Consider the following 13,658-nt stretch of genomic DNA (forward strand, 5'->3'; position numbering starts at 1 on the left):
ATAAAAGTCAAGCACAAGGCAAATAATCTTATGTGCCTCTGGTCATGCCCTACTAATGCTCAAAAACCTTCCAGACCCCACACTTTCTAGAATAAAGTTCAGATTTTTAGGCATGGCATTTGCAGTCCCTTTCTATCTGATATACTCCTGCCTCACTAGACTTAGCTTTTAACTGCTCAGTGGTCCCAGAAGACCCTCATGCATTCTTTCCTTTGTGTTTTTGAAACAGGGATTTAGCATATCTTTCCTACTCTCTGATATGATTGGCTCAATCCTTCCCATCCTATCAGACTTGGCTGAAAATGCCACTTCTTCCAGAAAATGTTTCCAGAATTCTACTCCCATATTTCATTCCTAATATAATTTCTCCTGCTCTTGGAGTCCTCTTGGTCATTTGGCATCTCTCACTGCTCCATGTTTTGGTTAGCTGTAAGTCTGTCTGTCTCTTGTACCAGACCATAATCTTCTTCAAAGGCAAGTAATATCTCACAATTTTTTTTCCTTAGGCCTATGAGCACAACATTTAGTAGATACTAATATCTAAAGTACTGGCAAAAAAAAAAAAAAAAAAAAAAAAAAAAAAAAAAAAAAAAAAAGATTGACTATGTATTCCAGACATGAGTCAGTATTATAAGTCTAAAACATGCTTTCATCCCACAGCTTGTTGAACCACGTAGTCTCAAACATGGCTTTGCTAGCTTTAGAGGAAAGGAGAGTATCCTCTAATCTGCTGCTTTAAGATTTTACAAACTCAGATCAGGGGCTCCCAAGATCTCCAGCCATTAGCTTTCTGCTTAGGCATCAGCTGAAGGAATATTCTCCTGCCTACTTCCTATCTTGAACATTAAAAAAAAAAAAAAAAAACAACCAAACAACAACAACAAAAAAAACCCCAACACACAAAAACCCCCCAAACACCAAACTTTATATTTTCATTTTTTAAGAAATCAGGTAGAATAATCAAATCATAGATTAAAGCCTAAGGATACCAAGGTGCACAATGTGTTTTGGATCTGTGAATATGTGATGGGGCAGGAAACCTAGATCAGGATGACTACAGGGAGCTGGGACCAGATCATAGAAGATGTTGATCATGTAATGTCATATGAAAAAGTGGGACTAATATTGGTAGTCTTGAAAAGTTTTTGAGCATGGCACATACGAATTGCTCCAGATTGTGTTTTTAAAGTGTGATTTGGGAGTTCCTGCTATGGTGCAATGCAATCAGGTTTGATCCCCGGCCCAGCACAGTGGGTTAAAGGATCCTGAATTACCACAATTATGGTGGAGGTTGCAACTGCACCTTAATTCTGATCCCTGGCCCAGGAGCTCCATATGCCTTGGGGTGAGTAAAAAAGGAAAAAAAAAAAAAAAAAGTAAACCCATTTAAAAAAAGAAAGAGAAAAAAAGTGTGATTTGATGACAGATTGAGAGATAGGTTAGAGAAAAGTTGAACAAAATGCAAAAATAAATATTTGAGGTGAAAGTTGAAGGGAAACAGTCAAATGAGAATTTTTGTTGTAATAGTTTAGACATGAGATGTTGAAGGCTTGGATAAAATGCCAACCACAGGGAGGAAGAAGAGGGAGAGAGGTCTCAAGAGGTATTTGCAGAAGCTACAGGATGTGGGGTCCTATTTGGTGTCGGAGAAAATGAGGAGTTAAAGATGATATGAAGAGACTAGCCAGAGGGTGATGACATCAACAGAAAGAAGCAACAGAGGAGGATAAGTTCCCTTTTAGATGCCTTGACTTGGAAGCACCTGTAAGACACACAGGTGGAGGTATCCAACAGAACCTTGAAATAACAGCCCAGCAAGCAAGGCTTTGAAAAGAAAAAGTCCCCAAGTGATGGTGGTTGAAACTCCTTTCTTGGTAATCACCTAGAGGGGGTATAGAAGGAAAAGAGAAGAAGCCTCTGGACACGCAATAAAACCAAGAACATAGTTTTGCCTTTGATGAACTGTATTTCATCCCTGTACAGCCTTCATCACAGACAAGCGTATTAGCAATGAACCATTTAGCTGGAAATGGTGGGAACTTAGACTAACAATAAGGGTCGAATTAGAAACCAGAATGTGGCAAAGTCCATAATCCTAGACAAGATTTCCCTAATCCAGCTCCCCCACCTCCAATCATGGACCAAATTTACAAAAGTGGACTCTACTAACCTGTTTGCAAAACGACTGCTCTTACTGGGCCCTGCCCAGTGGGCTTGACCTGAATAACTTCTGTCCCACAGAAAAGGACATGTTTCCGATAGTCCTCCAAACTGTGGGATTTCCAGGATGTGGTGTTCTCCGTGTGAGGCAATGGTGTCTTTGTAACAGGTATACTTTCCCCTAAAAAAGATTGTATTTTGTTTATTCTGTGTGAACTCAGGTAGTAATTTAGAGCTGGTACTTACCAGTTCCAAGAAAAGATACCAACCCCAGCTAATCTGGTTGTTAATTCCTATCTCTTAAGTCAGATTTGTTTTAGGGATAGGGAATATCCTATTATGACTGCCATTCTTTGCCAGTATCATTCCTCTACTTTCCCTAACGGATGTACGACACAACATTTCAGATACAAAGAAAATCAGTTCAAAAACGATACATTTCAAAGACAAAATAAAAATGCAATATGCACTTCCTGGCTTTCAGATTTAAAAAGAACTAGAATGAATTTAAACTTTCATCATATTTTTGCTAAATATTTAATTAGCGAGATAACATGTCATTTTTCCTATTTGGAAATACCATTGTACTGATCACAGTTATACAAATTACATTTCCACCCCTAAGACCCCTATTGGACAAGGACTGATAGAGGTAATTGAGCAAGACCATTAGGAGAAAACCACATCTTTCTGGACCCCACATTGGTACCCCCGCATCGTTAAGGGATTAAAAACCCCTTCAGGACAATAGAGAGCGTGGGGCTCTTCTCCCCACTCCCAGCAGCCTTGGGAGTTATTTGCTTTCCTTTAATAAAGACTTTGCTTCTTCACAAAAACAAAAACAAACAAAAAACAAATTTAGTTTTTTTTCTCCTTTTAGGTAATAACTGAGGGCAAGAACTTCGACATGCGGAACACTTTTTTTTGGCCACACCCACAGCATGTGGAAGTTTCTGGGCCAGGGGGGTAACCCACACCACAGCTGCAACCCAAGCTGCTGCAAGAGAACCCCCATGTATAACTTTCTATAGTCACCGTTTCCTGTACTGGTATTGTAATAGGTATATGTATATATGTATTTAATATATATATATTGCTGGATACACAGGTGAATTAAATAAAAACAATCATACAAGTTTTTCTGTGATTTTTTTTTAACTAGTCTTCTACATGATGCAGTTTTTATGGCCTAAGGTGCAAGAAACTATAATATTTTCATTAGTGGTCACGAACATTTTCAGGATATTCTTTTAGACAAGGATTACCCCTAAATCATTTTCTGTAAAACAATTATGATCTCCACCTATTGCATAGATTTATCATTTGCATTCTAAATGGCTTTGCAAAAGAGATGGAAGCTTTTGACAAATCTCCAAATCATTGTACCACATTGTTCTGAAACTCGGCTGCTGTGAAATCGAGACTTTCTCCTTTGTTCCCAGTGAGCCAGATGCCTCTCCATGGGATGGTGTTTTGAAAGGTCATTTCCTTGCTTCTTTAGATTCCTGGGACCATTAGGTTGTAAACCACTTGACGGCAGGAACCATTTCTCATTTCGCTTAGTGACTCTAGCACACAACACAATGCTGGCATGTAGGAGGCATTTCCGAAATTTTATTGATTAAACGGATGAATGAGCGAATAAATGAAAGAAGAAGGGAGTGAGAGAGGAAGAGAGATAAAAAGGAGAGGAAAAGATCTAACCTATCCACTGATTGTAAGCTTGTCTGACAAGATACAAGTGTGAAATAACCTGTATGTCTAACTCAGATTGCTGCACACCTCTGCATGTGATTCATGTAGATCAGAAATTCTAATGAGTAGGAGAGGGAAGGGACTGTGGCAGAGTAAATGCTACTTCTCTGCTCCATAATTATCCTTAAGAGAATGAGGAGTAGTCATTATAAGCATAAGCTCTGGAGACAGAATGCCTGGGTTTAAGTGTTTTATTTTCTTCATAGAAATTGTAGCTGTTGGGCCGTTCCCACCGTGGCTCAATGGTAATGAATCTGACTAGTATCCATGAAGATGGAGGTTCAATCCCTGGTCCCTCTCAGTGGGTTAAGGATCCAGCGTTGTTGCGAGCTGCAGTGTAGGTCACAGATGCGGCTTGGATCCTGTGTTGCTGTGGCTGTGGCATAGGCCGGCAGCTACAGCTCTGATTCAACCCCTAGCCTGAGAACCACCATATGCAGTGGGTAAAGCCCTTATAGCTGTTGGAAATTTATGTCATTTGCCTACTTCCATGCTTCCTGTCTTCCCACTCTCAGTTCCATGCCTTGTTCACTGCTGTATCCCCAGCCCCTAGTAGAGTGTCTGAGCTAAAATAGAGGCAAATAAACATTTGTGGAGTGAGTAAATGAACCAACAGAAATGAATAGAAGGTTCAAATCTCAGTTCCACTGCTTTTCAGCTGTGTGATCTTAGGCAAGTAAGTCACTTACCCTCTCGGGACCTCAGATTCTCCCACATTATAGAATTGTGGATTGAATAAAATAACATATGTAAAGTGCAAGCACAGTGACTGATACATATGAGAACTAAGAAAAATTAGTTAATCGGCTATTTGCTAACAAGAGAAAATTTTAAAATATTAATAGCACTTCCCCCTGTGATATTCCTTTTTGCTTATTAATCCCTTCGTGAGAAGATAAATTTTAAATAAGATCACTGTCCTAGGAGGCAGAAAAAAAGGATACAGAATTGGCTTTTGAGTTTCAAAAGCTATTCATAAATTTGATGATGCATTTTAGAGATCACCTGAGAATAAGAACAATGCTCTTCTGTTCACTATGCCTTTCTTCTAATTCTTTTCTAGCCAATTAAAAATCCCTGGACTTGGAGTTCCCACTGCGGCTAAGCAGGTTAAGAACCCAATACAGTGTCTGCGAGGATGTGGGTTTGACTCCTGGTCTCACTCACTGGGTTAAGGACCTGGCATTGGTGCAAGCTGTGGCATAGGTCAAAGATGTGGTTCAGATCTGGCAGTGCCGTTGCCGTGGCATAGGCCAGCAGCTGCAGCTCCAATTCAACCCCTTGCCTGGGAACTTCCATATGCCATGGATGTGGCCCTAAAAAAAAAAAAAAAAAAAATCCCTGGACTGGGATTTGGAAGAAAATCTAAAGGGAACTGAGATTTTGTGTGTCTCTGAGAGAAGGGGGCCTGAACCAAAAGAGGACATGGAAACATTCTAGAAGTTTGTGGAAACTGAGAGCACACATCACCTGGGTCTGCCTCCTCTTCCAGGTAGACAAGGCTTGGATGCAAGCTCCAAGTGATGTGAGGCAACAGAGAGAAGAGCTGCCCCAGACCAGATCCCTGCCCCCAGTGCCCTGCACAACTTCTGTAGCCCAACTAGAACCAGAAGGCCTTGTTAATGCATGGGGATGCCTGACTTCTACCAGTTATTCCAAGCCACATACTTTCAAGGATGGCCAAATATGGAGTCAAAATCAAAACTAAGTGTAGTTATAAAATAAAGTTAAGCTTCTTGCACAGTTGAGCTTATGACAATAGGCTGAGGTTAAGATGATGAGAGGGAAGTTCCCACAAAGGGCATGTGCTATGAGTGGGAATAACCAGCAGAGAGAAAAAGGCGATGAGACAAAAGCATGAAGGCAGTGGTTTTATCCACCTTCAAATCCTTGTCCTCACCCCTTTTCCTCATGCCTAGAAACAAATACCATTCCAGCTCTTTTTCTCACTCAAAGGATGAGCAGTCTTAGTCTCTTTTCACCTCAGTTTCCTCATCTGTAAAGTGGGCATTCTAAGAGCTCTTATAGTCTAATTTGTTTTATGCCATGATGAAATGAGATATCAAAGTTGTTCCAAAAAATAGAAATTGCTATAGAGATGCTAGGAGTGTTTGCTATTTTTCTTCTTATATAAATAAAGCCTCATATATATATACAAAGGACTATTTGTGCACATGAGGAAAATTACCTAAGTCACATTTGTGCCCAAATGCTCTAGAAATACACGTGCCATTTCAGGAATCTAACCCTACCCTGATGGTTCAATCTGGAGCTTTTCCACACATACTTATGTGAATGGGAGGGTCTATGCAGGCTGTGTAACAAAGTATTCAGGGCACGCTGGTACTTAGGTCTATTTCAAGAAATTAATGAGGGAGTTCCCACTGTGGCTCAGCAGTAGTGAACCTGGCTAGTATCCATTAGTACTCAGGTTCAATCCCTGGCCCCACTCAGTGGATTAAGGATCCAGTGAACTGTGGTGTAGGTCACAAATGCAGCTTGGATCCAGCATTGCTGTGGCCATGGCGTAGGCTGGCAGCTGCAGCTCCAATCTGACCCCTAGCCTGGGAACTTCCACATGCTGTGGGTATGGCCCTATTTAAAAAAAAAATTAATTAATGAGAAAGGAATAGATGTATTTCCATTATGTGTGTCTATCTCTAAAATTCACTTTATCAGTACTTAGCTTTTATAGATATTACTGCTGGTGACTTTATTTTTCTTCAAACAACCCCTCAGAAAAGCCACTGACCATTTAAGGCCCTTTTAGGTCAACTTTGTTCAAAGGCAGCACTGATGCCATTCCTAATTCTCTGGGATTCTCTGAGTTTTCCTGAGAATCAGGGTAAGAACTGTCCCGCAGGTAAGGAGACCCAGGGGAATAAGTCCCCTGTTTTCTCTCTGCCACGCTCTCTGTCGCCTTGAGAGATGCCATTCTCCTGCTGGGAACGCGAGATAGTTGCAGCCTCTGAGTGAAAAGCATGGTTTTCTTGGGTCTGCTGTTTGCACTTGGAGTACTATGGAAATATTCCAGATGAAGATATGATCAGTATGCAAATCCTCATTGCCACCATTACAAGGCAGTTAGATTTTAACACATTAAAGGGGTATTTTGTAATTATACTGAACATATTTATGTTTACTACATTTGCTCTTCTCAATTTTAAATTAAGCCGACCCATTTTTAATGGGGAATCTGCTTATGTTGAACAATTTAGGAATAGAGAATGACTCTCTTTATATTTAGGTGATGTTAAAAAATCTTTGCGCGTCTGTGTTTTTTTTCTGTCTTGACACCTTTGAAAACAGAAAAATGAAACAATTTGTAAGCACAAAAGACAAATAATTTCTTCTTTTTGAGTTTCCATCTAGTCTCTCCTACTTTCATTAAGATGCTCTGCATATTTTCTTTCTTGCCTAAAGAATATTTCCTCAATGGTGCCTTACTAATTACACAAATTCAAACAGACAGCACAAAGTTCAAATGAGGACAAGGACAGTTTATGTAGTAACCAGAAAACCATTTTTCTGCTCGGTGAGATCAACTTGAAAACATGATTCTAAAGAACAGAACTGTTACATTGTCTTTCTGGAAGGTTCAACTCAATCTCCTTCCCGGTGAAGGCTGGGGCTCTGTTTTCCAATTGCAGAGTACAGGGCTGGCTAAAATCTCTATGCCCTGCCAATTGTGAGGTGGCTGTTAGCCTGCGTTTGGTTGGACAAGTGAATAAACCATTCTCATATTTATAGAGATGGTGCATCAAACAGCATGGCTCTCTTACCATCCTCTGAAATCAAAGCACCCTATTCATCCCACTCATTAATGAAGCCCCTGCTCTATTAGTCTTTTCTTCAGGTTTTCTGTGTATTGGGGCTTGATTCTTTTTGTTTTGTTTTATTTATTTATTTTTTTTTTGTTTTTTAGGAATGCATCCACGGCTTATGGAGGTTCCGAGGTTAGGGGTTGAATCAGAGCTGCAGCTGCCAGCCTATACCACAGCCATAGCAACGCAGGATCCAAGCTGCATCTGTGACCTACACCATAGCTCTCAGCAATGCCAGATCCTTAACCCACTGAGCAAGGCCAGGGATTGGACCTGTGTCCTCATGGATGCTAGCCAGATTTGTAAACTGCTGAGCCATGAAGGGAACTCCAGATTCTTATATTCTCAAACTTTTTCTATTTTGCCTGTATTGTTTCCATCTTCGTGAAAAGTCTGGGTGTGTCTCTCTCACTACATTTCAATGTTTCAGCATTGGTACAAAGCAGGTACTTTCCTAATTTGGCCTGGCTCTTGGATCGAAAGAGGAAGCTCCATGACAACTGCCTACCTGTGAGCATGCCTTCATTCACCACACAGCTCCCATCAATCAGAACAGCATCGCAGGGCAATGAAGATTTTCCTGAAAGAATAAGAATATCTCCGGGAACCAAGAGACGGGATTCCAGCTCCTGTAAACCTGCACAACAGCAACGTCTTCATGACTAGCTGAAATTTTCCTGCTTTTACTTAAGAATAAAAGTGACTGAGATCTCTTATCAACCTGTTGACCAAGAACTACCCTGCATGCTCACCTGCTCCAGCCCCTTTCCACTCAACTGCAGGTGCCCAGGGAATCAGGATGAGGGAGTGGATGCTTGGCCATAACAAAGGATTTGCTCAGCAACAAGGTCCCATTTTGATCCCAGTACCTGGGACAGTGCTCTGCCTACAGAAGACACTCAAGAGCCTTGGGCAAAGGAGGAGTGCCCCTTTGCTGCTGCTTACTCTCTTTCATTGAGTTCTGGCTCCCTGTAGCACCCTTTATCCTTGGACTGGGGCCTGTGCAAACACTCCAGAGAATTTCTGCTGCCCTGGAGTGCAGCTCCTCACTCCTTGCTGAAAGCCATGGCCACCCCCTCCAGGCTGGCTCATGGCACATGCCAAATATCCAACTAGACATCTATAAGCCTCACTCAAGCCTGGGTTCCGGATAACAGATTGAAATGTATGGGATGCATTTCAAATGTATGGGTCTATCTGGGATAGTTAGGCAAATCAAAACGCCTTAAGAAGGCTAACCCAGCAGCATTTCAGGGAGGGAAGTATGGAGGACAGAGGGAATTTGAAATAAACCAGACATTAGATAGAAAGGTTCAATTAGGGCTGAGCGTGAGGCATGCCAGGCATCTGGGGTACAAAATTCAAGGAGGGGCTCACTCGCAGGATCCCACAGGTGCAGGCCAGCATTCTCATGAACTTGCCTCCTTAAACTTTGCATCTATAATGCCTTGTTTGCCTCACCTTAGCCCCAGCCCTTGGTTTAATCAGAAAAGACTTTTTCTCCTTGACTAATAATCAAAACAAATGAGACTGACTCCACTCTGAATAGTACGATGCTGAAGATAATGAAACACATCACTTACCTTGGCCTTTTACACTGATTGTAACCTGGACTTTGTTGTGATCCTCCACAAGTTTGTGCAGCTTAACTGATTGCTACAAATTTAAAGTCAATGTTTAAATATTAGATCATCCACACTGCAAAAACCACCTGATTGCAATACCGTAAGTGCTGAGTCTGCTGTCACAGCCAAATTGATTGTGGAAAAAGATTCAAGTTCAACTTTCCATGCTCCTGCTTCCTTGCCCCCACCCCCACCTCACACAACTTCCTACTTACAACAGCAAATATACTCATTATTTTAATGCTATTCCAATCCTGGGAAAAATAATGCACAGCCACTACCCCAAGGTAAGGAACCATGGCTTAACTTCCTGAGAACACACAATTAGACTGGGGAAAAGCAATGGGACCACAAAGAGGTGACTCTCCTTCTCTGTGTCTCTGTTGCCCCATCTGTAAAACAACAAACCTGAATTTGATCTGTAACAGCCTATGAATATTTAGGTTATATTTTGATTGTATGTGGAACAGCCATCATCTTCTTTATACACTGGTGGGATTTTCACGTTGGATAATTCTGCAGACTGGACTCGCGCTGCTCTGCTTGGAATCCTAGTGCTATCGCTTATGAGTTATTTTAGCCTGTTTAACTTTCCTTTCCTCATCTGAAGGTGGAGACAATAACAGTACTTATTTTATGTGGTTGTTTTAATTTAGTTCATTCTTGTCTTATTTTTTTAATTTTTAATTTTTTTCTTTCAAGGGCCACAGCTTTGGTATATGGAAGTTCCCAGGCTAGGGGTCGAATCGGCGCTTCCTCTGCCAGCCTACACCACAGCCACAGCAACACCAGATCTGAGCCCCATCCATGACCTGTACCACAGCTCATGACAATGCTGGATCCTTAACACACTGAATGAGGCCAGGGATCAAACCTGTATCCTCACGGACCCTATGTCAGGTTCTTAACCAGATGAGCCACAATGGGAACTCCCATGCTTATTTTATTTTCATCCTTTCAATAATACTCATTACTGTAGTAAGAGCCCAGTGAGCACTGATGATTAATAAGAAAGTTGTTTTAAAAAAAAAGTTGTCTGGAGTTCCCGTCGTGGCGCAGTGCTTAACGAATCCGACTAGGAACCATGAGGTTGCGGGTTCAATCCCTGCCCTTGCTCAGTGGGTTAACGATCCGGCGTTGCCGTGAGCTGTGGTGTAGGTTGCAGACGCGGCTCGGATTCCGCGTTGCTGTGGCTCTGGCATAGGCCGGTGGCTACAGCTCTGATTCAACCCCTAGCCTGGGAACCTCCGTATGCCGCGGGAGCGGCCCAAGAAATAGCAACAATAACAACAACAACAACAAAAAGACAAAAGACAAAAAAAAAAAAAAAATGTTGTCTGATTTCATCAGCTGGAATGTTTCACTTGAGGCAGAACGCACTGACATACGACCCTATGCAAAGCAGAGTAAACGGAAGCAGCCTAGAGAAATGGAGGTGGCATCCCCTGAGATGACCCAGGGGACAGGAAACAGAATGAGAAGGGATGTGGTCCACCTAGCTCTTTACACTGACTGTCAGGAGTGCCATCAGGCAGAGGGCGCATGATGCGGGACCAACTGGCACATCCCTGGAAGGCACTGCCCCCTCTCTGTACGGATGTCAGTTATGTGGATGCCTCTAAGTAGAAGCAGTCTGAATATTGTCAGCAGTACTTAAACACAGCTTAACGTAATTCAAATATAGCACTTTTTCTTCCAGGTGTTAGAGTAAATTATTTTTATCTGTTTTGTTGATGATTTTTAATGTTACAAATGTCACTGGGCTTAGACAAGCATTACACACAATTATGCAACTTTCCTCTTGAGAGAACATAATGAGTTCGGTGTTAATATTTACATGGAACAATTTATTATTTCCTTCAGTTTTGCATGAAAAGCCAAACCTCAATCATTTGGACCAATTGAGTGGAAGAAGTGATGTTACTGTTAGGCACATATTCATTGTCCTCACTTGACTTCCTGGGGGCTGCCTGCTGGGACATTCATTTTAACGACGGGTAACAGTGAGAAAGTGGTTTGATAGCAAGAACACTGGATTCAGTCAGGATTCCTAAGTGGTGCCTGCTTAGTACCTGCTAACCTGCCAAGTACGTGTATACAAGACATTTCACCTTATAAGTTAGTTATTTCCTCTGTAAACCGGCAACATTGAATTGGATCATTTTCAAATTCCCTTAAACCTCTAAAATGACATGATACTGATTTATTTTGCTTATAAGAGATTAACTTAAAACTCCCAAGGCTTCACAGAAAAAATACCCAGGGTCTAACAGATGATTCAATTTATTACTTTTAAACAGTTTAGAACTTTATACAGCCACTATGTGTTAAGTGCTATTTTAGGCACTTGGAATATATGGCTTGAGTTTTTTTTTTTTTAATCCTCAAAATAACCCTATGACGAAAATATTATTACCTCCCTCGTACATATAACAAAACAAAAACAAGAAAACAAATAAAGAAAGAAACCTACAGGGGCTTGAAAATGTTAGAGTAACTTGCCTACAATCATTTACTTACTAAGTATTAAAATCAACAATAGGAGTTCCCTGGTGGCTCAGTGGGTTAGGATCTGGTGTTGTCATCGCTGTGGCTTGGGTTTAGTCCCTGGCCAGGCAACTTCTGCATGTTGTGGGTGTGGCCAGAAGAAATCAACAATAAAACCAGGTTCACTGGACTCTAAAATCTTTTCTGTTGATGAATTTGTTCTCTAAAAGTGCTTGAAAATAACTTTCGTCCTTTAAGAAAATAAACATTCCTCCTTATAAATTTCTTTATTTTCTTGTTTGGCAAACTCTCTTTGTCAATGACATACAATTCCAACTTTGCTTAAGAGGATGATAACACATTTGGAAGTGGTGAAGTTTGAGTTAATAATGCTTGACTGTAACTCTCAAAACTCATTATGGCATAAAGCTGGATTTGTTTATCAGACTTAGCATTCTGCACAAATGGCCATGCTTCCATGCCTTTGCTCAAGCTATTCCCTAGAAGGTTCACCCCAGTTTTTTATTAGTCAACTCTTTCTAAGTCCTTCACATAAAGCCCTGCTCAAATGTCACCTCCATCCCTAACACCCCCAGGAAGAATTAATTGTTCTGTTCCCTGTATTTCCACCTGTTTTAGTGTATAGATCCCATTCCATTACAGCTGTCTGTTTTCTTGTTGGGTCTACCCTGCAAAATAGGAGGTTCAAAGATAAGACTATGTATTCATCTATGCATCCTCTATAATGTATCACATAGTAGGTCCTCAGAAAATGCTTATTTAATTGAACTGAATTATTCTTCTTCTCTCAACACCACCACAGTGGGATAATGTAAGCATCCTCTTTGAGCTAATGTACTCAGAAACTCTACAAACACAGGTTTCTATGACAACCAAACAGCTAGGAGAAAGCCAGCGTTGTGATGCTTTTCATGATTTCGAAGCTCACTGCCTGATTTTCATTAGGCCCCCTCTGATTCCTCCAGTTCCTGTTCAGTGAGACCAGGATCAGTTTCCAAAACTAATTTGCATATTGCTATTATTTGGCGTCTCTTGCTGTGTGTCCCTCTGTTTGCAGTGGCTGGATTTCCTGCAGAGATGAGTAATAAGGGCACTAACTCAGGTGTCTCTTGATCCCAGCTCAGTCCTGAATGAGGCAGAGTGCTACGGGCCAGATACAGTCTGTGCTATTGCCAGCAGCCACGGAGTGTGAAATACAGTTCAATGGAAAGACAGGTGAGTGCCGAGGTTTCCACTTATGCTTGCACCAAACTGGTTAGACATGGACTCAGCGAGTTCCTGGTGTGGCTCAGTGCAAATGAGCCTGACTAGTATCCATGAGCATGTGGGTTCAATCCTTGGCCTGTCTCAGTGGTTTAAGGATCTGTCATTGCTGTGGCTGTGGCATAAACCATCAGCAGTAGCTCCAATTCGACCCCTAGTCTGGGAACTTCCATATGCCACAGGTGCGGCCCTGAAAAGCAAAATAAATAAATAAATAAGAAAGAAACGGACTGCAGTAGGGAGTTTCTTAGCTTAGGCAAGGTAACTTCTCTCTATGTGACTTGATTTGGGGTTAGAGTGGATGCCAGAAGACACCTTATTCCACTTCCAACACCTCCCCTCTTGCAATTTACAAAAGCATGTAATTTTCTAGCATGGTTTGAAGATGGCAGTAGATGCTCCTTTTTCCTTTCCTCCTCCCTAAATCTGCTTTTTGTTATCAAATTATCAAATAATCATTTCCAACAGGAAGCTCCCAGGTTACTTTGAGGTTTTGCTCAATGGGACAGAGACCTGACTTGGA

General features: G+C 41.4%; 1 protein-coding gene across 4 annotated transcripts in view; it reads right to left on the reverse strand.

The window, feature by feature from the left end:
* The window catches only part of ATP13A5 (ATPase 13A5), a 113,397-nt gene that overhangs the window by 61,013 nt on the left and 38,726 nt on the right, over window positions 1-13,658 (reverse strand). For 3 of the 4 annotated variants that reach the window (XR_014824551.1, XM_005670077.4, XM_021070061.2), the window contains 3 exons: window positions 9,323-9,395; window positions 8,248-8,376; window positions 2,171-2,341 (listed from right to left, as the gene is read on the reverse strand). Coding sequence is in view for 3 of the 4 variants with exons in the window: in XM_005670077.4 (XP_005670134.1) it covers window positions 2,171-2,341; window positions 8,248-8,376; window positions 9,323-9,395 (373 nt within the window). In the remaining variant the exon portion in view is untranslated. The remainder of the gene's footprint in view (window positions 1-2,170; window positions 2,342-8,247; window positions 8,377-9,322; window positions 9,396-13,658) is intronic. The other variant, XM_021070060.2, reaches the window with a different exon arrangement.

Source organism: Sus scrofa, chromosome 13 (genome assembly GCF_054392235.1).
Source record: "Sus scrofa isolate SSC_HxYL_T2T_F1_AM1 chromosome 13, Sscrofa_HxYL_maternal_Yorkshire_Landrace_v2.0, whole genome shotgun sequence".
NCBI classification, from domain to species: domain Eukaryota; kingdom Metazoa; phylum Chordata; class Mammalia; order Artiodactyla; family Suidae; genus Sus; species Sus scrofa.